This window comes from Halictus rubicundus, chromosome 16 (assembly GCF_050948215.1).
Source record: "Halictus rubicundus isolate RS-2024b chromosome 16, iyHalRubi1_principal, whole genome shotgun sequence".
NCBI classification, from domain to species: domain Eukaryota; kingdom Metazoa; phylum Arthropoda; class Insecta; order Hymenoptera; family Halictidae; genus Halictus; species Halictus rubicundus.
In genome coordinates this window covers 5,588,727-5,612,686 of record NC_135164.1, presented here as the reverse complement: position 1 = coordinate 5,612,686, position 23,960 = coordinate 5,588,727, and the positions used below count along the sequence as shown (strand labels likewise).

The window sequence follows — 23,960 nt, the reverse complement described above, 5'->3', positions numbered from 1 at the left end:
AAACAATGGTCGCAGTCATCAGTAGTATTAAATCAACCCGCCACAAATATTTACACTAACGAAAATATTTCCTTTCTGCTTGGAGTGCAAAATTGCCTAAAAACCGATCGGACTAAATAAAAGTGATGGTCAATCTGCTTAATGCAAAAGTGGTGTAAATCAATACTCTCTTTGGTTTATGTAGTTCCTAATTATCCAACTGTTTTGAGTATTTTGTTAACCCTTTTTAATCTACTTTCTCAAATAGCGCCTATTAAAATTTGAAAATATTTTCTGGAGTTAATGAAAAATAAAACGAAGGGATAGTGAAGTTCGTTCGAGCTTGGATTCGTGATCTATAAATTTTCGAAGATTTTTATTCGCCGTGGACGCGCGACGATCCTCGGTCTGTTTGTCGGAGATCATCGAACCGAAACTCGAGTCCCGATGGAATCGATCAAGCCTGTCTCTCTCTCTCTCTCTCTCTTTCTTTCTCTCCGTGTGTTCCTAACGCAATACTCCGTGTCGTATAACAACTAGTTGTTAGCGATGACATAGCTTCTTTTTATAGACGGCACGTATACGCGCGTAATGCACGCGCTCACCTTTTTCCGCGTGCTGATTGGCGGCCCCGTAAGCTCGAATGCAATCTTGTCGGTTATGTGCTCGTGAGCGACGCATCAAGGGATACGTAGTCTAGTTTAGGCGAGCGAGCTTTGAAATTTCTTTCGAAGAAAATTGAAGAAAATTGATCCCGCCTCTGATAGCATCCCGTCGAAGTCGGGATTGCAGGAGGAATTAAGGGATTAGGAAGAAGCGACTCCAGACACAATTAGCATCGGAGTTCGCCGTGCAATTAGCCGCGGGGCGAAATCTGTTGGTCACCGTGTCGTCGAAGGAGCAACGAGAACACGTGGACGGAAGAGAAACTTTAATTACGGAGAACGATCGATCGTAAAACAAGGCAAAAGTGGCCCTCGATGAAATTGAATATTAACAAGGCGTCGTCGGTCGGCGTCGCGATTAATCGACTGGAAAGACAACGCGAAAATAACAGAGTGAATATGAATTCGCGATTGCGGAAACCCAAGTGACGCGCGCGACTTGCGCCGAAAAGAACTAATAATCTCTTTCTCTAAATGGCCGCCATTAAACTGAAAATTTCATTTTTCTAAGCGCTTCATCTGAAAATCGGAAAACGTTCAAGCCACGGTAAAATTCTGTCGCAATTATTTTATTAATCGATGATCGAACAGACAAATATCGACTTAGCCCACTTTCGCATTAAGTGGCTCGCATGTCACTGTCATAAATGTAAAAATAACACGCCTATAAAATTTCTAAAAGAAATCTGCATTCCTCTGAATTTATTCGCGATTTTAACTCTAACTAGGTCATGAGCGAATTTATAATCAGAATTATTACGCAAAAATGGGGAAAAGATTCTCTGCGCGGCCGGACGATTGTGTTAGATTTATCTTAGAATTTTTGCATGCAAACGAAAACTGATAATCCGATCAGAATGAAATGTTCAGGACCACCTGCAACGTGGTTTTCCTCGGCAGGTTGTTGTTGTATCGTGAAATATGGAAATTCCGCGGCACGAATAACTATTTCGTTACTTTCAACGATTTTCCCCTCGTTTCGGCGTCGCAACCCAGATCCCGGCAGCAGCATCGCGAGCAAATCTCCTTGGAATTTCATTTGCCGGTGATATATGCACTTTCACGGTTTATTTAACAGCTTCGCGATTTCGTGCGAAACTGATCGTTTCCGTGGAATCGCGCGTGCCTCGTTTCACCGGGCCGCGCCTTCGCCAAACGGATTGTAAAAGGAATATCCTATGACGATCGACAATTACCGGCGCCTATTGTTTGAATCGTCAAGTTGCACGAATTCTTGGGCAGCTGCTCTTCGAAGATACTCGGCGAAGCATGCGTCTCTGGAATTTTCATTAAAATTGCTTCTTTATGCGTTCTGAAATGGACTAAATTACAACTAACCCTTCCTTATCAAGTAATTAAAAAAAAAAAAGATCAATTACTCCGCTCGTTCAAGAATTGTTTGTACTCTCGTCGATCTGAAATTTAATTACGGAGAATATTTTACTCGTAGCGCGGTCATGTGTTGAAATACTTTTGTGAACCGGCGTACAGGGGCGAACAATGTTCGTTTTTGAAATATCGCTGATGCAATTATCGGCGCCGATGAAATATGGAACGCGGCGACCGCGTTTCCAGCGAGGTAACCGAATGTTTAAACAACCTCCGGAATTTTGCCCACTCCTTTCCGCCCCGTGTTCGTCTCGAGGGATTATGGGCGCATCGAATATTGAAGACGTTTGAGACCGTCCGGGCCTTTTCACCGTGCCAACGTCACCTTAAATCGTTTATGCTCTATACTTGATTACCTGACGTCCCCGGAATTTTTCATACGCTTTTCAGCAAGTCAAATTCTCTATCCGTTTGATTTTACGAGCACACTGCGGACCTTTATGCGTTTACGGCACCTGTAAATATTCGCTGATTTATTTATCAACTTTTCGGAACGTATTTTGTAGGTATGTCTTCTAGGCAGGTTAATTTAATCGCCAGGAATTAATTTTCATACTCTGGGTCAAAATAGACCCAGGCAACCGCCGTCAGCGTGTCAGCCCTTTGTAGTCGAAGTATGACATCAAAATTCGCACATTTCATCTGACCTGGAATGTTCTCGTTACATCTCTTTTCATTTTGTCGGTATGAAATCAAGTGTATTTATTCATACATTTAGCAATTTGTTAAACACAAAGACATTGTGTAACGTAGGAGTTGTTCTGAATTATAGCATAGTTTTTAGTGGTGCTTTGTAGGGAACACCCGAGTGCAAAGGGTTAAATTATGACTTTATGAATAAAATATGATTTGTTGATTTAAAGTGTGAAGGATAAATCATCCTCACAGGAAGTACATAGGTATCATCGGAGGATCTTTTATGTAATTAGTTCTGAGGAGCATGCGACGATTAATCACTGTGTACCTGGAAAGCGCTTTATGGTTTCCTTCTAAATGACAAGAAATTTTCTTCTCGCAAAAGAAATTATTAAACTGTACCTCCCCGGTTATTTGTGTTTGATTTTTAAGGACGATTAAGCAATTTTTACCAATTGAACATGATCGAGGGGAAATTGTTTCTTCGCTGTTCCCATTTCGGATGATTTAAATGGGCCAGTTTGCAAAACTCGGCGGAAAACGGTGATGGTCGCCTGTTCCGAAGGATGACGACTGTACAACAATGGCAGTGCCGGTCGATAACAATGATTGGCCGGACTTCGTTGACCCCCTTAGCTTGCTCACGTGCCGGGGCCTCGCCCAAATGTTATAAATTGCCTTTTTTTCCGGACAAAAATACCTGAGAAGGTGCTTCGTGACTGCCCCCGCGACGTAATCGAGGCTGTTAGCGTAATTAAATTTGAAAACGCGACTGACGCTTAATTTATTCGACCAAACTTCTAACGGGAGTGCAACCAATGCCGGGCTCGGTGCAAATTTTATTCAGATTCTGTGCAATTTTTATTATAACACGCTCGCGAATAAGCAGTTTAATCATGCATTTTAATAATCATAGCATAGAAAATTTGATATCTTTTATTTCTAGAACTTTTTAATGGGTCGTTTAAAATTTTATACCCACAATTTTTGACGCATTCCTAATGGTCTAATAAAACAGTGTTTCGAACAAAAATTAATAAATTTGCAATGGTCCACAAATTTCATCGCTAGGAATTGGAAGAAGGTTCCATTTCATTAAAAGATCGCACCTGCATTTTTAAATGCCACTATAGCATTCTAGGCGACCTCGAGGTGAACTTAATGACCTAGCACATGATGACCTTGAGGTAATCTTGAACAGAGAAATCGTCAAGAACCTGTCACCACAATATTTGACCTACATCATTGGTAATTCCCAATTTTTCGTGACGATTTCTCTGTTCAAGGTTACCTCAAGGTCATAACGTTGATGCAATTTTGTAGACCATTAGGAAACTGATTCTGTTCGAAATATTTTTTTGTCGAACTATCGAAGACGCCTCAAAAATCGTGGAAATTAAATGTTAAATCTACACCCTGTGTCTATTGTAATATAAATTTTGAAATGTTCAGCAGAGCACCGATGCGAGGCGTTTCACGGTTTTAGGCAAGGGCTGGCAGCGCTCGAATATTTTCGTAACAATAAGGCATGAAGAAGCGTCTCGAGTAGGTTAGCAAAGAGGCTCGTCTCATTGTTCGATCGAAGGCGGAGCGATAGAGATCGGCGGTTCGTGATCGCCAGTCGATGATTTTATAGGCGGGAAAGTGTTGTCGAGACACCTGCAGTGCTTTCAAAGCCTGCCACTCCTCGAGAAATATTTTATAAATAAGTGGCCGAGTTTTTGGGAATTCCTCGCGAGAAACTTGGGGAGCTCATCATTCTTATCTTGATTATTCATTTGAGCTTGAGTGCTTGTCGCACTGTACTGTATTTTTCATTTTCACTGTAGGAATTGATAAAATTCACCATTGTCTTATTTGGTCACCAAGGGACAAATTAAGTTGTAACAACGTGGGATGGGTTCATCTGTCGGTTGTAATTAATTTGTTTATTCTCTTTCTGTTTCAGGCCAAACAACGTGCCTCCGTGAAATGGCTCCTGTCGAAGGCGTACAACAACCGAGTTCCCGAAAACCTTCGAGAGCCCTATTATGTTGACCATGAGGTAATCACGGTTGTTCTACCTACAGATAATTTAAAAGATATGGCTCGAGCTTACAAAAAATCTTACGGTTTATAAACAATGTGTTGAGCAGCCTACAAAACTTGTAGAATCTAAGATAAAAATGTAGGACGTACGAAAAATTTTTAGGAGATAAAGCCCAGGGCGTATGAAAAAATGGTAGAAACAATGAACAAAGCTAACGATGAAGAAAAAATTGTGCAAGTTACAAACGAAGTTGAGGACATATTAAAAAATGGTAGAAACTATGAACAAAGTTTCGGGTCTAGGAACAAAATTGTAGGGAATGTGACCAAAGCTCTCAGGGCCATGAGAAGATTGTAGAAGCTATGGGAAAAAGTTAACAGCGGAAGAAAATTGTAGAAGCCATAAGCCGAGTTGAGGATACACGAAAAACTAGCGGACAAATTGTAGAAGCTATGAAAAAAGTTTAAGGCTTGCGAGAAAATTGTAGAACCTGATAACGAAGCTTATGACAAAAGCTGCTGGAACTTCAAAACTTGGATATTGTATAAAATCGATTAATGTTGCTCAGTTGGTTGATGCGAGAAAGTATTGAGAATATTTGAACTTTCGACAAACGTGAATTGGTTGAGTAATTACACGAAATTTAATTACAACAGAGACGAGTCATTGATGTACCGGACGTAATTCAGGAATTGTAGATGATGTTTGGACGGAAGTTTAATTTCGCTGAGTGTGCTTTCCTTTAATGAAGAGGAGGTACGTATCATTCTTCGGTATAAGAATGCCGAGAGAGGATCGGGAGATGCTTAAAGGGGGCGGCTTCCGCAACTTTTTAAAGCGTCCTGGAAACTCTTTTGTGGCACACGTGGTTATTTAACGACGGATGAGAGAACCGGTTCCGCCGTGGAAAGGCATACAAAGTTGCCGGGCGTTTTCTCGAGAGACGCTAATAAACTTTTCTGAGAAGATTTCTCGCCGAAAGTCGATAACGAGCAACGGAAATCTCGGGAAACTTCCTGGGAAATAATGAGAAACGGACGCGCAAAATATCTTTCGTTGAAACGCGCTGACATTCACACTTTCGGCCAACAATTTATACATCAATCGATACGATTTGCATTCTACATAACATTTTTCTCTTGTACAACAATTTTCTGCGCACAATGCTTCCTTCTCTTCGAAAAGACAAAGTGTACGCTTGACCTTTTCTGAGTTTAATGAAATGGGAAAATATAGTAGACGAAACAATTTAGTAACAATTTAACTGAATTTATGTTTTCACGGTATTAAATGCAACTAGCAATTAGCAATGTGAATCAATGTACCATTTTTTTTTTTTGTATTTAGCTGGACCAAAATTTTACAAACCGGCGAAAACAGGGTTTTGTAGGAGTACAATCTAATTGATTACCGACCCGATCGAAAGCTGATCAGCGCGGAGAATGGAATCTCTAAATTTATCTATGAAAATGTGTAAGTTCGAGCAAACATCCGCGTCCACTGTTGACGTCGAAGCAACGAAAAACCGTGTTAGGCCATTACGGCATCGTAACCGCGCCTTACGTTCCTCGCGCAGCATACACATACGCGGAAGCGTCGGTTGTCGTCGTTGATCCGGTTAAACCAATCAAATTACCCAGCGATAGGTCCTCGTTCGACCTGTTTTACCTCGACAGTAAATCATGGAGTTGCCGTGACGAACGTACTCCTACCCTCGGTGTTTTTTCTGTTTCGCGTACATCCCGGGATATGTACTTGATCGAGGATCTATTTTTCGTTTTGCCGTGCACGCCGCGAGATTCGCGATCCGGTTCGTCGAACGGTGCGAGATCGATCGACCAGGAGGATTCGTTTAAAGTGCACCGATGGCGCAAGGTGAAACCCGTGAACTGCGCGGAAAATGTTGCCAGAGGCTCGACCATTGTTCGAATAATATGTTTGGAAAACGGAGATAGGAACAATATATACACTATCTTATAACTACATAATCATAATTACGCGGTCACAAGAAAATAGCAGCCCTGCACGATCTATGTCACAGCGTGGACCCGAGGATTGGGCTTGGATCAAGACTTTACTGTAGTAGCAACTTCGAAACTTTCATCGATACTTAACACTTTACTGGCTTATTGAGTTGATGCAAAACCCAATTTTCAAACTATCTATAAATGCAACGTGAACAAATTGGGACCTAGAATGAAATAAGAATTTGGAATCAAGTGTAGAGGAAAAGAAAGCGATGCATTTGGAGGCAAAGAGTTGGAACATGCTCTTGATTGCCCGTAACGACGGTAATGAAATTTGGTCCGGACGGGTCCGAGAACTCTCGGCGATTGGCTGATTAGCCAGCAGGAATTCTGCTCTCGTTAATCATCCTTTCTCTGATCCAAGGCATGATGCTTTCCACGGAGCAGGCACCACCAGCCTCCAGGGGGACCGTTTGTTCGTTGCATTCTTCTCGCTCTTGAACTTTCGCCCGAATAATCAGACTTGACTCTCCCCTTAAAAGTCGGAGGTGCAACCCACGATGATTACGACTCGGCTAGGAACAATAGTGAAGAGCTTGGCCCATCTCCAGCGAGTCATCATCGCGTTGCGGCTTTCTTCGGCTGCGTAAACGAGACCCGTTCGACAATTGATCATTTCTTCGTTGTCTCTTTGCTCTGCCTCCTTTCTTCGGTTCGTTCTGTTCGGACAGTCCATTCACCGCTGCGGGGTCTCCGGAAATCAAGGACGAATCTGCTCGCCGATTAGGTTTGCTCGCACCTGAAATAAAGGGGAGATTTCCATTTTAAAGCAACACGTGTTCAGTCTTTTCTCGATATGTGTCATAAATACCTGGCTGATAAGAGTCGCAGAACTATCCCCACTACCACGGGGATAATACCGGGTGTAATCATAAAGAATAGTATCCCCTGGGCGATATTTGTCGCTGGCAAGATCCGTGCTGTTGACATATATCGAGAAAACACTGTATTGTCTTTGAATATATGAAAGAGATTTGCACTACTTGTTTCTATTCATTCATCCTAGCTTACTATTATTGAGTACCCATTGAGGGGGCTAAAAACTCATCGAGAAAACTTTTTTCTTTCTAATTATTTTTGCGTGAATCTTCAACCAACATATTTCTGACAATAATTCTTTGAGTCTTTCGACCATTTGAAGTCTCCCATTGTGGTCGGAAGCGCGTAAAATTCACGGTCGGCTCACGACCAATAGAAAGTCACGAGCATCCGAAAGACAGCTGAATGAACCTAAAGCAAAATTCTTGATCGGTTTCTGAACGTGATTTGCACGAACGTGCGGTCTGCGGTGAATTTTTTATTCATGAGCCGAAACACTTCATTGTGACGAAGGCGCTGAATGAAGGAGGATTGCTCTTTATGTAAGAACGATCTAACGAGATTACGTAATTAACAATAATTAGCGGTAACGTTACAACGCGTGCATTATACTTTCTAGTGTTATTCGAGACCAAACGCAGTTTCCTCGCTCGTTTTCAGCGGATTTTCAGCAGCGCTCGGGTTTCCAAGCCAGACGCTATTATGGATCAAGAGCAGATTTAATTGGTCATTTCGTATGCAACGGGCAGCTTATTTAAGTGACCATATACCGGATTAATGTACCATAAAATCTAATCATGGCAATTATTTTTCCGTTACCCGTATCCATCAGCGTAAAGAATTTCTGGTAATACGCTACGAAAATACTATCTTCTGTCGGCGTTCGAAAATGTTTGGTCAATTCAGCGAGCAACAAAGCTTCTTTGTTTGGAATCAATCTTTGGCTCGAACATCTGAAAACTGTGCATCGCAAAGTAATTTCCAAGACAACTTCTTTTCCTCGACATTTCGTTTTTAATATGATTGCGCGTCCAGCGTGACGGCTGAATTTCTTAGGTTCGTTTTATTATGTATGAAAATGTTAATTTGATTTCAATTGGGTAAGCATACGAGGACGGGAAGCGTCGCAATTAAATTCTGCGCGTTCCGCAGATTGTAATTAGAAGGAAATGTCGGAGGAAAAACGTATTAAAATAGAACACATCATTTTGCCTCAACTAAATCGCGTGTATTCGATATAAAATTTTACCGAGAAAATGTCTGCGACGATCTCGATCGTCGATGGATCGAGCGCCGGGATCAAGGGACAAAAAATTGTCGTTTGCCATCGGACTGGGCGACACTAATACTAGCTTGACTGACTAACAGAACGTTAACTTTGCCCCAATTTCTTTCTTAACGCGAGACAAGGCAGAGCGCAGCCCGCAAAGGTAGAAACTAGTTTCCGTATCGTTTTAGATCCGTTTCCAGTTGGCGATCGAAGCAAAAGCGTCTCGACATGCGAGATCCAGTTTCCTGAGATCTGGATAAATTTCCATCTAGGTTGTCGGAGCTGTGCATAAGGGATCGGTGTACGTAGCTGATCCTGGATGTATCGATCGATCGATAATCGCGCACTCCCTTTACACTGGAATTTATTCCGGGCGTTTAATTCGAAGAGAAAAGAACGACTCCGAACAACGGAAAACAAGTCGAAAATGTCGAATAGAAATTCTTCGTGCGCTCTATTTTTGAGATAAAGCATCGCTCCGACGATCTACAACCGTCGATCCGCAATGTCTATTGGAAGCTCGTGCTTGCGGAGCTTCTCGTTCGACGGTAAATATCTCGTTAAATTCGTCAGGCAAACATTTGTTCTTTACTTTAGATTTCTGCGCTGTAAAATTAATTTTTCAGTTAGCAAAATGTTCGTCGAACAGATCAAGCTTTCCCGGTTAAGATAAAAATAGAGTTAAACGAATCTGACAAATGGACGCCGAGATAGAAATTCACAAGCGCAGCCCGGTCTCCGTGAAAGTGGCGAAACATTTGAAAATTCGAAGGTCTGTAATTCATGAACGAATTTGAAATCCGCAAAGTGATGACATAAACTACTCCTAATTTTGCGTATACTACACCACACCGACCTAACAAAAATTCCCCGTCACGCACGCGATAAGGAAGTTACAGATATTATACCTATTTCCTAAAATCTACCGGTGGATTTCAAGAAATTACAAACCAGCAAAGTAATGACTTAAACATCCCCTGATTTCATGTATACTACACCATGCAAATCCGAAAACAATTTTCTGTTACACAAATTTCAAGGGAAATACATATTACCGATTTTCTAAACTCTACCGGATGAAGTCTTGGAAAAATTGCGAAATTCGGAAGCTCGTAATTAACAAAGAAATTCGAGACCATCGAGACGATGACTTAAACTCCCCCTAATTTTGCATGTACCACGTTATAGTCGGCTTTGAGCAATGTCACCGACACCAGAGTCTTTTCCCTGGGCGAAGTCAGATTTCACCGAGACGGGTCTGCCCGAAGCGGGCAGTTTGAAACACAATACCTAACGCACGACAGGGTGGCGACCGCATAAGAATATCCGGCAGATGTGGCCGACAAATATTAGTATTCCGTAACTTCCGGAGCGGTGATTGGAAACGCGAAGAACCCGAGACGACGCATCGTGGTGACAGAAACGTGCGGGGAGTATAGCGATCGCGGAGCCCTTGCCGTTCGCGAAGTATTACGCACGGTGCGTCGAACACCGTGAATCACGCGTAAGAAATGTCGAAACAATGCGTGACGAGCAGAATCAAATTCTACCACCTGTTTTCCTCTATTCACTTAATTTTCGCTTTATCTCGCGTCATAGTCTTTCAGTTTTCCACAGAGGGAAATTACAATTTTTATTTTTCACTTTTCACGAGTATGATAAAATAAAAATTTTTTTATCTCAATCGCAGCAAATTGGAATAAAATAAGCATCCACTTTCCTTCTTAATAGGTTAGGAATAATATAGCAATATTTATAAAGTGGTCTGTTTTTATTGCTCGTATAATTTTGCATAATTAGCACGGCGTGAATCGGTTTTTGTTCGCAAGATCTGAAATTTTAGACGTTCTATTTTAAGATGGCCTTCAATCGACGATCTATTGAACAGTTACGCTCAACAGAACATGGTACAGCCACCGAATAACGTAAACCACTGACCCAATAAAAATATCGACTTTTTTCACGAATTTTTAGAACAAGTGGCGAGGTCTTGTTAAATCCTACAGAACCGATAATGTTCGTCGATTTATTTAGCCGAACATAGAGACGGAATTGTTGGTGATTGAAACATACCAGGACTTTCTGAATGTCTGAAAATTGCTTATAATAATATTAAAATAAAATTTTCATTCTTCTCGTTTGCAAGCTTTTCTAAGAGGTTGTTGGTAACATGTTTGGGCTTTTCTTCGCAGGATCAGGAACACTTGAAGCCGCAGATCGTCCACGCACTTTCCAATGCAGAACTTTACTGTTTGGCGTTGGCGAACATCTATTCGGATCCAAATTATCACAATCAGAACCACTACGGCATTCTGCAGGCCCTTGCCAGAAAAGGTGTTTACCTCACGGAGCCAAATAACACTCAACTCACCGAAACGATCCTCATTCAAAATTCACCACTGAAGATGGTAAGAAGTTATTTTGCTAGTTCAACGGCCCTCCTCTTACAGTACTATAACTACGACCATACAAATGTCTATGGGTAGCCCCCAAAAGGGAGAATCTAAAGGCGTTAATTCGCACGATGGCCGATTAACGTCACCACTTTGCATAAGAGACATAAAAATGAATTTTTCACTTCGTCAAACTTGTTCAAAATCTGTGGAGCACGAGGGCATTGAAATAGTCATGAATACAATCAGTTTGCACGTGTGTCCATTTTCTTGAACTGATATTTCATTCGAGAAAAATGATGTTGAATGGAAGATCGAAACGTGTTGTAATAATCGAGCAATTTCCAGCCAGAAATGATATTTGCTTTGTCCGTTTTGTTCCAGTCTGCGCATATGGCTGTGATAGAGGGCCTGATGGTCTTGTACGCGAAAGAGGTGGTGACCGGGGACCGATTGGTGTCCGCGATCCGTCGGTTCGACCCCCAGGCGGACGTCGAGGCCCCGACAGACCACGAGAAGGGTCTTCTCCTCTGGATAAGCCACGCTTCGCACGCGTTGATCGCGAAAATCCAGACCGAGGAGGGCGCCGGTGATAAGACGCGACTGCCAGAGCTACCCGCTGCCAAGGACTTCCAATCACTGTGCGATGGCGTCGGTCTGGCCGCAGTAGTCGCGTTCTACTGTCCCGGAGAGCTCAACTGGATGGACATCCGGGTGTCGAAGAGACCGTCCGTCGCGGACGCTCTGCACAACCTGTCGTTGGTCCACGCGTTTTGTAACAGATGTTTACCCTATTCCATTTTTCACATGCAACCCGAGGACGTCACGTACATGAGGGGGTAAGAGCGCTCTCTTGAGTCCTCCTCGAATCACCCTTCCCTCTCGCAAAGCTAGACCTTGGCGCGACCGCTCGATGTAAGAATGAGATACAGTGATTTCTCTATATATGTCGCCAGGGCCTGGGTGACAAACGTCGCGGAATTATCCCCACTACCGTGCGGTGTACCCCGTGAGGGGCCACGAAGCTCGAGAGTCCTCGGACGCCGAGTGTAAGGTCGCGTGGGTCAAAGGATAGCATCGCCTGGCCGATATATGTCTTAAACCCGTGTTTTGGACATATATCGAGCGAACACTGTATCGAGAATTCACTGTATTTTTCAAAATCTCGGCTTATCTGGTCTTCGGATTCTTGAGTTCTTTGTTGTCTGAATACTTTCTGCGCCGATAAGAACGTATCAGCCCATTAGCTTCTTTCTTCTAGCTTTCAACCCGAATCGAAAGCGGCGAAGCGAATGATTGTGTTTTCTCGAATCGATCGATTTTCTGTGACCAGGTCCATGAAGCAAAATTTAGTCGTATTTCTGGCGGACATGTACAACGTGTTGGAGATCCACCCAGCGAAGTGTGTCCGTTATCCCGGCGAAGAAAGGGCGATGCAGTTCTTAGATGGTACGTAGTGCACTTCGTCTACCGAATGACAATCGCGGTCAATAGCGTTCGAGAGATTTGTTCGACACTATGAACGGCGCCCTTCGTTCGGGAAGGGTTCATGAATATTTTGGTATTGGATTAATATGATTGGTGACGGCTGCGTACATTCTGTATTGGACTTACCCGTTCTATAATTTATTTTGTTATACTTTTTTCCATGGAGTCCTGTTTCTGCTGCGAGCAAACGTGTCTTCTTGCGAATACGTAATTCGCGCGGGCTCTTCGTTGAACCGCGGATCTTTATGCGTTTATGGCTGAATAAATTTTGAGAACATCTGTTGCACATCAGATTCCGTATTGACGCTAGAACCACCGCCAGCACAATGATTTTCCACAAAATTGTCTTCATAATCACAGCACTTGCGTAACGAATTGGAAGTAAGCCACTCCGAGTGATCAGGTAAATCTAGCGTTAATATTACATTGTTTCGAGTCGATCGAAATTCGCATAATCGTCCGCGGTCTTCTGGCTACAGCGTTGTGCAATATATTCGACGAAAGCTGTTTGAAATTTCGAAATTTTCCTTATTTACAAGATCACTTCTCTCAAATAGATCGTATACGTTTCACGATGTTCCCGGCATAGCGATCCAGAGGGATTGAAGCGAATCTATCATTCTGTCGTTCAGAATTGCAGAACAATTGATCAAAGCAGACATCCGAGCGCACAAAATCCGCGGAAGATAGAATCACACGAAAGAAGCGAAGATTGCCCGCAGCCGGAACGGTATCACGCTTTTTATCAGTGTCAGTACACACACTCGTTCCCAGTCTCGAGATCCAGGTCCTTAGCAGCGACTAATTAAACGCATCTAATTATTCTTTAACCGAGGGAGCTTCCGATCGAGTCGTTCAAAACGCGCGCGGGCGACTTTCATGACTCTTCTCGGGGAAAACATGCACGCTGTACGATGAACAACATTTGCGAGCTCTGTTGTGCAGCAAGTTTGTACAATAAACAAAATTTTCTACTCATCTTCTCCCAAGTTCCGCCATTGTTCACCGCACTGCTGCGAAACCGAAACGAAATTCATTTTGTAACATTTCATTAAATTTCTTCCCTTTCATCGACATCAGTTTGAAAATTTTCCTAAATGTTTAATTTTTGACGACTCTATTGTGAATTATAATAGCGAGTGTCGCGTATCGCCGACAATAATCGACGTAAATTAAATAGAAAAATTTGTTTGCGTTCTGTATTTGTAGCACAACAGACCCGAGAGATTTGTCTCGTCGCGCAGCGCATAGTTTTTTTTTTTTTGAAAGAATCATGGACGTCCCTTAGGAACGATTTCGAGCGATTGCTCTCCCGTCGAACGTTTGTAACAGATTATTCATGAAGAACGATGCGAAAGAAAAAAGAACGGATTTAACAGACAAAATGACAGCAACGATCCTCCACGTATATATCTAAAAAATATATATGTACCACTTGTAATGTAAAACTATAATATTTCCATATATTTCTATGGCGTAACCCTCTTGATGCTTGACAACAACGCTATCCTCGCCTTCTTCTTTCGTCAACTTCCGGTTGCCAATGAACGAATACGGTGCGGTGACGGGTGCAGCCTGCCCGCGCAATAGTCATGGTGTAGCTCATAAAAGAAGTCTGCCACAGTCTATAGCTCCGATACCTGATCTGAGAAGCAACCTCTCCGTATCCGCGCCAGGCTTCACAGGTATCCACACGTTACCAAACAACCAAATCATGAAAAAAACAAAAAAAAAAAAAATAAAACAAAGAAAAAAGAAAAGAAAAAGAAAAGAAAGCTGGTCCTCTCTTTTCGGTCGCGCGTGTCTTCGCAGACGATTTCGTACCAAGAGGGACAAAAGAGAGTTGAAAAGTAAAAAGTAAAAAGAGGAAAGAAAAGTTCCGAGCGACCGAGAACCTCCTCGAGTTTCGTCGTTCGTTTCTCGATGTTACTTTCGTCTCTGATTTCTTCTTTAGTTGTGTTTCTTTCTGTTCTACCCTCTCGGACCACAGCACTTTAAATGCGCGACGCATTTTCACTTCGTTCGATTTGAAATCGGCCGGTCGCAGGTCCTTCGGACCAGTCGAGAATGTTCAATTTGTTACGAAGATCTTCGAAAAATCGTTTCGAAGAGAGAGACAGAGAGAGAGAGAGAGAGAGAGAGAAGTGTTTCGAACTTCAATCCGAGCCAGGTGGAACGCCGATCGCCGCGTGGCACGTGCGCAACATACTGTTTCTTTTATTCATTATCGGTCGAATTTCGAAGAATGAGAAAATGAGATTGTCGAGCTAATGGTCTCGTTTGAATTGGAAAGCAGCGATTCTCGCGTCACTTTCCTGCCACCTGTAGATTTATGCCGGCGCTTTCGAGATCGTTCGGGCAATTACGCGGCGGCTTCTTAATTGTTGTATTGATATTTATTTAAAAGCGTGGAGAACTCGACGATCTTTCAAGGTTCAAGCGAGAAAAGCCGACTTTCAGGTGATTAGGCGGCTCGCTTCCGAAGCGCTAATTATTAACGCATTGCTCATGAATTATGAATTGTTATTGTCATGACTTTACGTTGTGCCGACCTAGTTGGACGCGGTCTTTTGCGTATGAAATTCTATACGAAACCGTGTTCGTGTGTACACGATAGAAATCAATGTTTCCGTGCTTTTCGAAATGACCGTTCTTGAAGTCTCATCGCATCCTCTCTAACGATTTCGGTTGCGCAGAAACAATCCGTTCATTCCGCGAAACATATTCGCCGGTTAAAGTAGTTTCACGGTTCGGAATTACAGAGAATTCATTTTCTTAATATGAGCGTACCTTTTTTTTTTCTTCGATTCCGATGTTAACTCGCGAGAGCGAGTTCAAACAATCGACTTGAAATGCATTGAGAACGGAATACACCTCGGGGGAAGAAAAAACCATTTGCTCCCGATGGCTGTAGTATGAAATGCGTTTTGCATTTAAAACGTGGCCCGTATTTAGATTAGCTGTGCAAGAAACCGGCGTAACTGTTAGGCACACCGCTTTTTATTAACGATTTAATTTGCATAGTACTCTGTGTGTGTGCCATGAAACTATAGTTAGCGGTCCTGGGCAAATAGGTCTGCATGCACCTTGCGCGCATCTCCGCGTCAGGCTCCCTAATTTTTGGCTGTTCAGTTGCTTGCGTTGTCGTTGGCTTCCGGTTTCCTACATTTTCGTTTTGCATGCTGTCTATTGTCTTGTATCGTTCAGCGACGCAGGGTGAAGTCTGGACGACTCTCGTTAATACATATATAAATAGACGAACAAATATATATATATATGTATGTACATCCACTCCATATTCAGTTAGTATACCTGGTTTGCAACGTACATTGTGTCTATGTTATATGCGTGTTTTGTATTTTTCTGTCTGTTCACTAATACGTTCTGCGTTTCTTTTACGTTCACGAAATACATATTCTTATTCGATGGTTTCACCGATTGTGTTTCACACGACAATTAGAGACGCTAGAATTTCAGTCGGTAGAATCGATCAACTCGTAACCATTCGATAAGTGTACATTCATTGACTGTCTAATGAGAAGAGCTTCCGTTCCTTAGAAACTTTAGTCCGAGGCATTTGCGCACGTCGAAATTTCTATCGGAGCGAAACAAAAATCACTTGAACTCACTTTCATGGAATTCAAATTTATTTGACAATTCAGTCTCAATCTCGGCCCGCTCGAAAACCGTGTATAGAAATTTCGACCGCGAATCTCGCGCGGTCAATCCTTCCGAAAACCTTCATTCTCCCACACGTCAGAAATGACTGCTGACTTAGAGTATTGGTGCTATTTTCCACGTGCGTGCGTAAACGATCGATTCAGCATTGCATTGTTTTCTAGTTGCGAAAGCAGCGTCGTCCTCCTCTGTCAAGAAGTCGCAATCGTTGCAACAGACTGCTGAAAATTACTCTCACGACGACAGGTACGTTCTTCTTCTTTATTTTCTTTTTCACGCTGCAGAACGAAAACGGTCCGTGCGACTCGGCTTCAACCGATCGACCATAAATAATTCCTAGTACTGTTCACCATCCTCTCGATTTCCGTGGTTTCTAAATGCTTTCTGTTTTACAGACGAACGGGGAGCGAGGAGAGTTTCGTGGTCCACCGTGGCAAAGGCATTCCTACGTTGAGCTCCGTGGCAGATGAGAAGTCAGTAGCTAGAGCAGATGCCGCTGGTCGGCCGAGCAACTGGGAAGAACAAAGGAGAAGTTCTTACGCGGGTCGCCGATCCAGGCGCAACAGCGTTTCGGACGATTCTCAGCTGACCATAGAAAACTTTGGCGGTTCTCAGGTGTGTTTTCACCGTTCGTTCGCCTAACCATGATTAATGTAGCTGGAGAGCGTCTGATCAGGGTGTAGGCTACCAACAGGGGCTGCCAGGACGTGATACTTGGCTTCAGGTAGCTAATTTCTGGATGAAAGAAATCAACTGATCGTCTACGAGGCCTAGAACAGTTAACTAGTTAGCAGGAGAAAGTGTAATCTGCTTATAAGTTAGTAGATGGGCTACCAAGACAGGCTAGAAAACTTGAGTTAGCTAAATTGTTCGAAGAAAGAAACATAGTCGATTTACGAACTATTCAGCTCAGAACAGCTAATGAATTAGTAAGGGAAAATGTATTTGACTGAGGCGTTATTAGGACGAGTTGCCAAAGTGGGTTACCAAGAGGAGCTGGAGGTCCTCAAATTTGTTAGAAGAAGGAAATCGGCTGGTGGGTTACTAGGCTTAGAGTAGCTAACTAGTTAGAAGGGGATAGTACGTATAATCAACTGATAAACTATCAGGATGGGCTACCAGAATAGGCTACCAGGCTTAGCTGGCATGATGGACTGCTAACCTAGGAGTAGCTGACTTATGGTACCTAATTTGTTAGTAGAAGAAAATGTAATAGATTGATGGGCAACTAATAGTTACCACAAAGAAGTGTAGAAGGCGACAAGATAGAGCAACGAAGGCAAATTAGATCTAGAGTAATCGACTGATTATTGTTCTTTCACAGGACAACTTACACAACTTCGGCAGAAATCCGGACAAGGAGGTCGGTGTCCACGTTGGCAAGAGGAACACAACCGAGCCAACGTTGCCAGCACGGTCAAGCGTTCAGGACGTGTACGGCAGCGGAGTGCAGCACATACTATCGGACAACGGTTATGGGAACGACGAGCCTCCGAGATTGAGAAGACAAGCCTCGAACTCGAGCTTGGACAACGTTGCGCTGAAGCAGATCTTACATTCCAGTGATAACGATAATTCGGAAGGGGACAACACGTCGAAATTGGCCAGCTTCGCGAACTTGAACAGGCAAAGCTCCGATAAAGGAATCAACTTGACTTACACCGAGTCCGAGGATGCCACCACCAAGTCGAATCTGACGATTAAGAAACACGGCCAGACGAACGGGAACGGGAACGGCGAGAAAAAGACAACGTTCGCCACGCTGCCGAACACGACCACGTGGCAGCAACAGAGCAATCAACAGTTACAGCAAGTGGAGCAACATTCTGTCGGTGCGTATACATTTGTTAAGAAGGTCGCTTCATGTTGCAATTCGAGAAACCATTCTTTCTTTACTTTTACGTTCGTTGTACCTGCAATTTTAATGCATATGTTAAAGAAAGTAAGCGTCCTGAATATTTCAGTGACACTAGATTGATACCACGTTCGAATGTTGGTAGAACGTGTATGTTAAAATGATGTTGGTGTTCCCATTTGAAGTATTTTTGCCTAATAAAAGGGTTTCTAGACACGAAACGACCTTCTTAACGCGCATTCAGCTGTTTACGAGAACGATAAGAAACTGACGAACCGAATAAAATTCATACGAGCAGATGAAAACGGTGGTAACACGATTATGGCCTCACAACTGAATAATATTAGATTGAAACTGGAAGAGAAACGTCGTCATATAGAGAACGAGAAGAGGAGGATGGAGGTGGTCATGTCGAAAACGCGTCAGAAAGTGGGGAAAGCTGCGTTCTTGCAAGCTGTTTCGAAGGTAAAGCGTGCTGTTACGTTAAAGTTTACGATCTCGAAACTCGTGTTTCCCATTTCGAGCGTCACACATCATTTCCAGCCAGATCACATTCTTCATGGCCATTTTAATGATTTGTTTCTTTTTATTCTGATACACGACATCGATCGAATCTACAGTAACGAATATCTAAGGATACATTTTTTCAAACGAACATTCAGTCGCCTTAAAGAAGTATGAGTACACAGGAATTGTCAATATGAAACAGAGCATTGAATACAGCCATGAGTTACTCGAAATCTAGCCACAGGCTGTTCGGTACGGAGCAATGCATAATTGTATTGTACGTCGGACACTAAAAGAGTTTCTTTTTCTTCTGTAACACGCGATTCATTTGGGTTTACAAGCTGCACTATATATCCGTTCCATTTTTTTTTTCTTCTTTGCGTACGACTTTTTGTTTTGTTTTTACATTACGTATCTGGCTGTGTCACTATTTACCGATTACTTTGTCAAGTAGAATCCTCGAGCGAGCTTTTGCAGTTAATCATTTTTTTATTACAGGTTAAAGCGGCACTATTTTTTTTTTAATATTCATACGTTCCTTTTAACATCTATGTACCACTAGTTTGACGAGCAAAGAATCTGTGTATATGTAGTTGCAAATGCGACGTAATATTGACGCCTGTCACGTGGTGAAAGCAGATAATCTTGATTGCCCGCTACGTTATTGTAATACTTTTTTTTTTCTTTCTCACCTTTCAGCTGTTCTTGGTGGTAAGCGCATGCCGAAGCGATAATGTTTGCGTGACTACCAAACCACAGTTATACGTAGATTCGACAGATTGTATAATAAAATAGATCACGCAGGAGATATTCCTATGTGGAAGGTTGAAAAAAGTTAGTTTGTAAATTTTCTAAGAAACATATCATTCGAGCAACGTTTTAGAACTTTGGACATTTGTGTATTTTGAAACAGATACTCGTGTGAGAAAGCATAATTGCTTTCCAAGTTATACATAGGAATATTTCCGAATATTATTTTTCTATGCTACTTCCGTTTCTGTGCTTTACACGTTTTTATGCGCAAAGTTCTTTAGAAGGGAAGCACCTGAGGTGTCCTACTTCGTTCAGATTATGTCTGCAGAATAGTAACACAGAGGTCTTTGAAATATAATATAATATCAAATTTTTTCAAACAATACTACCCTAAAACTTGAGAGCGATAGTGAAAATCCTCTGTGATGCTCTTCCGCAGAAGGAGTCGTATGCAGAGTGCATCAAAATTTCAGACTTGCACACAGAAATAATTAACAAGAAATTCGTAAGAGAGACTCCTATCATTTTTATTTCGTTCTGGCTATATCTGAATTCAAATCGGAATTTACATAGACGTCTAGCGATGTCTGATTCACTCGTCCGATGCACTCTGTACACTAAAACCAAAACCGCAGTATAAATAATCCGGTGACGGTATGCATGTTTACTGTTGCTAGCCACTTTCAGCAGAGAAAGTTACATTCAGCTGTACATCTGTACATTAGCGAATTAATGAACAAAATTAACGAAGGGAATCGTAAGAAGTATAGTAATCCCTCGCGGTGAAGAATATAGAAAGTAACGAAAGAGTACTGTAGTTCTTTCGCAGAAACGCTGTTCGAACATAGTACGTTTCTATTTTAGTCGAGAATGTGCGATAGGCCCTCGCACAAACACGAACAAAACATTGTTTAGCCCTTCTGCACTGTACAGAAAATTGTCACACTAATACTACCATCATACATCGAGTTAAGGAGTGAAATTTGTCCGCAACTAAATTGCAACGCGAGCAAACTATCAGCAGTAAATTAACGAATATATTTGCATAATGGATGCTATTATTAAAAATGAAGACACGCTGCCGGATCAAGTCTCATAATCTCTCTCACACTCTCGTAGATTGAATACTTAACAGTGTCGTTAACAAGAGTTAATTATGCCGTTCTCATCTTTCCATCAATTAGAACCGTGTTTAAGAAATTTTAAAAAATCCTTCTGGATCTTGAGAAATATAATACTCAATTTCTCTATGTAAAAGAAGGGTTCAATGATATATAAGATACATTGTTCTTTTATCTGTAACATAATCAGGTCCACCCTAACATGGCCCTACCGTACGGCAGGGCTAACAAATTGGCAGGAAATGTGAAACAACGTTTTTGTCGCGCAATGCGGGAGCCTATCGTGCGAAGCAACAGCGAGTAAAAATTGATGCGAATTTATGTTTGCGAGATTGAATTGGCTTTGGTATTTAGTGCTTGAATGTAACGTTTAACTTGGCTGTGGAGACGCTCCGACCATGGTGTGTGGTGGTTGGAGAGACATATTGGACGTGGCATATGCGGACTCCAAGTACTTAACAAGGCACGGTGGTTGGGCTGGTTACAGGGTAAGGTTAAATCTCCCTCTTCATCAACGTCCGGGGGGGACAGTCCGGCCGAAATCGGTCCCCCCACTCCTGTAACCTCCGGATCTTCGGGGGAGACCCCGACAAGCGTTTCCGAGACGACCCCCGTACCCCAACAACCCTTTCAAGAAAAGCCACAGAGACCCTTCTCGCTCAAGGTACGATATCACATAAAACAGCGTTCCAGTAGATGAACAAAAACATTTTTCCACAGAGATACTTTGCTGACTCGCCGACCTCTATATAGCGATTATTTCTACATACATGCTTATGTATGGCTTTCAGACGTTTGTTACTTTTTCCTACCTCTGCCCCCCCGCCCCCCTGCTGTTCATTTCGCGACTGAACAAAGCGCAGTCACAGAGTGTATACGATATACCTTTTTTCTTTTTAACATTCTAACATACGATACAGCTGAAAAGCAACGACGGTACGCTATAATACGCAAACATGTAAGATAGAATGCAAGGTGCACGACTGCGTACACGACGGAATCAATCCTCGAGAGTCGAGGATTGTTACTTTGTCAGTCCCAAAGGGACCAGGCGCAGTCGAACATCCTGTATGTGCGCTTCACATGATTTTGTTTCCTTAGTCGACGGATCTCTTGATTGAGTTTACAACAGGGAATGATTATTCCGCTTTTTTGTCGCTTGTACTTAGACATAGAGGAAAACGAAACAGTCCCAGTGGTCTATGAAAACTTCGCGACAATAACTTCGCTCCCATGTAAACAAGACACGGTTTGTAAAGATGTCGTCCTCGGAATGCATGGTACAGCACCAAACACTCTTTGGACAGGAATCGTGTTCGAACAAATTTAGACTTGCTCTCCAACGGTGGTGGTTCTCTTCACACTTGTATCCTAATCTGGCACGATGTATTAACAATAGAGTCCAATTCGATGCTGGCGTTCACGCGTTTCGCGAAGAGCAAGGTGGATTGTCTCAATATCTGTCCGAGTTATCGTTGACTGTGTTCACTGGAATTCCTTTTCTGTAACTATCACTGAGCATCATTGCAAAAAAAAAAATGTCAAACGGTATCGATTGTACATATCTCGACACGTCAGATCTTCTAAACTGTCTGTGAACGATCGGCTACGGTGTCATTAATCGCCCGAGGCTAATTTGTAATTTTATTCCACTGCCTTCTCACGGATGGAAATTCCGTTCCTTCGCTAACGTACGATTGTATATCTACAGGAGATTGATTCGCTCGCGTAGTCGCCCGACAAATACCGATTAATCTCGTGATACAGTTAATTGATACGAAACATTCGCTAGACGCTAGTAGATGCAAAAACAATGAGACACGCATTGTACATTTAATTGGCCCCTGTAGGTATGCAATGTTATGACTACCAACGACGGATGCTTTCCCGTTCTTGTAAATAATTTGTCTATACTTGTCCCGACGACAACAGGAGATTAGCGAGGATGTACGGGATGTAGAGCATAAGTGGTTGGAGCATGATGGCAATGCGCCGTTTATCGAAACCAGACGTACACCGGACATTGAAAATATGGATCTTGAGCAGTACCATCAGTCTATATCGCAGTCAGTATTCGTTTACGCTTGATGAAACATACACCGGGTGACTCGCGAGAAACGACGCTCAGATTTTTCGATTTCAAGGTCGTTCGAAGGTGATCGACTGATCTTTGAAAATTAATTTAATCGCCTAGTCTCCTAGTTGATTATGGTTTTAACGGACTTGATTCTGGGGTGCGGGAGCACCAAACAACCTTCAAACAACCTTGAGATCAACCCCTAACAATTTGCCCAGGACATTTTGCTCCATCGTCAATTCTAGGACACTCAAGTTTCTTCCGGCTCACCCTGTGTATGAACATTAAGTCTATTGAGCTTTCTTGAGAATGTGTACCTGATATTTTCCCGCAGATTGAATAATAGTCTTAGCGAAATACAAGGTGACATACAACGCCTAGCCAATCAACAGAATCAGATACAGCAGCAGCACTTAATGTCTCATCATCAGCAACAAATGCAGCAACAGTTGCAGCAGTTGCAGAGTCTCAGTCAGCACCATATGCAAGTACGTACAAGAATTTTTCGTAGAAAAGAGTTTGATGCTCATTTTACAATTGATCTCATATTATTGTAGAGTTTTGGAATGCCGACCATGAACACTTTGGGCTCGAAATTGCAAGAATCTCAACAGTCGCAGTTTTATTTGCACGATCAACCGCAATTGCAAAGACGAATGTGGGGCCAACCACCTCCCACGCAGAGTTTAGCGAATGAAATGGCTGCCGTAGGTTATCAACAATCGATGGATCCTCGATACGGTTCTCCGCAGACAGGTATTCACATATTTTTAAGGAACAAGTGTGGATATACTGACAGTATGTTTCTGTCAATGTTTTCAATTATTTATATCTTCTAATCCACAGGTTATCAGCAAGATATGCGATTGTACCAAGACACGCGAAACTGGGGAACGCATCCACCTCAACAGAAAGGATTCGTTTTGCACGACACCCCTCCAGAACCGAGGTACCTCAATGGCGGGGATCATAGTCTTTGTAACAATCAAATGAGTCATCCTGGTTCTACATATCCGACGTCTTCATCTATCTTTAATCAAACACCACCGTCTTCTGCTAGTCCTCAACATCGAAACGCTGTATGTATCACAATTCTCTTATGTTTGCCTCACGGTTTCGTTCTAGAACATTGCTCCAACACAACGCAAGCAACTGGAACTTACTGAAATGTCTCCTAAATTAACGATTGACTTTTTTATACCAGCAAAGTCATACTTTCCACAGAGTTTTCATTTTTTCCAAAGTAGTTCAAGTGGTTCCAGTTACTTGCTGTA

At 42.4% G+C, this 23,960-nt stretch overlaps 1 protein-coding gene across 19 annotated transcripts in view; it reads left to right on the top strand.

The window, feature by feature from the left end:
• Nucleotides 1–23,960, top strand: part of Patronin (calmodulin-regulated spectrin-associated protein patronin) — a 72,844-nt gene that overhangs the window by 38,384 nt on the left and 10,500 nt on the right. For 16 of the 19 annotated variants that reach the window (XM_076801881.1, XM_076801887.1, XM_076801885.1 and 13 more), the window contains 14 exons: nucleotides 4,618–4,713; nucleotides 11,007–11,222; nucleotides 11,592–12,046; nucleotides 12,541–12,656; nucleotides 14,270–14,380; nucleotides 16,538–16,619; nucleotides 16,769–16,988; nucleotides 17,698–18,205; nucleotides 18,527–18,693; nucleotides 21,097–21,273; nucleotides 22,542–22,675; nucleotides 23,021–23,174; nucleotides 23,244–23,442; nucleotides 23,533–23,765. In XM_076801881.1, coding sequence (XP_076657996.1) covers nucleotides 4,618–4,713; nucleotides 11,007–11,222; nucleotides 11,592–12,046; nucleotides 12,541–12,656; nucleotides 14,270–14,380; nucleotides 16,538–16,619; nucleotides 16,769–16,988; nucleotides 17,698–18,205; nucleotides 18,527–18,693; nucleotides 21,097–21,273; nucleotides 22,542–22,675; nucleotides 23,021–23,174; nucleotides 23,244–23,442; nucleotides 23,533–23,765 — 2,868 coding nt within the window. The remainder of the gene's footprint in view (nucleotides 1–4,617; nucleotides 4,714–11,006; nucleotides 11,223–11,591; nucleotides 12,047–12,540; nucleotides 12,657–14,269; nucleotides 14,381–16,537; nucleotides 16,620–16,768; nucleotides 16,989–17,697; nucleotides 18,206–18,526; nucleotides 18,694–21,096; nucleotides 21,274–22,541; nucleotides 22,676–23,020; nucleotides 23,175–23,243; nucleotides 23,443–23,532; nucleotides 23,766–23,960) is intronic. The other 3 variants (XM_076801870.1, XM_076801883.1, XM_076801874.1) reach the window with 3 other exon arrangements.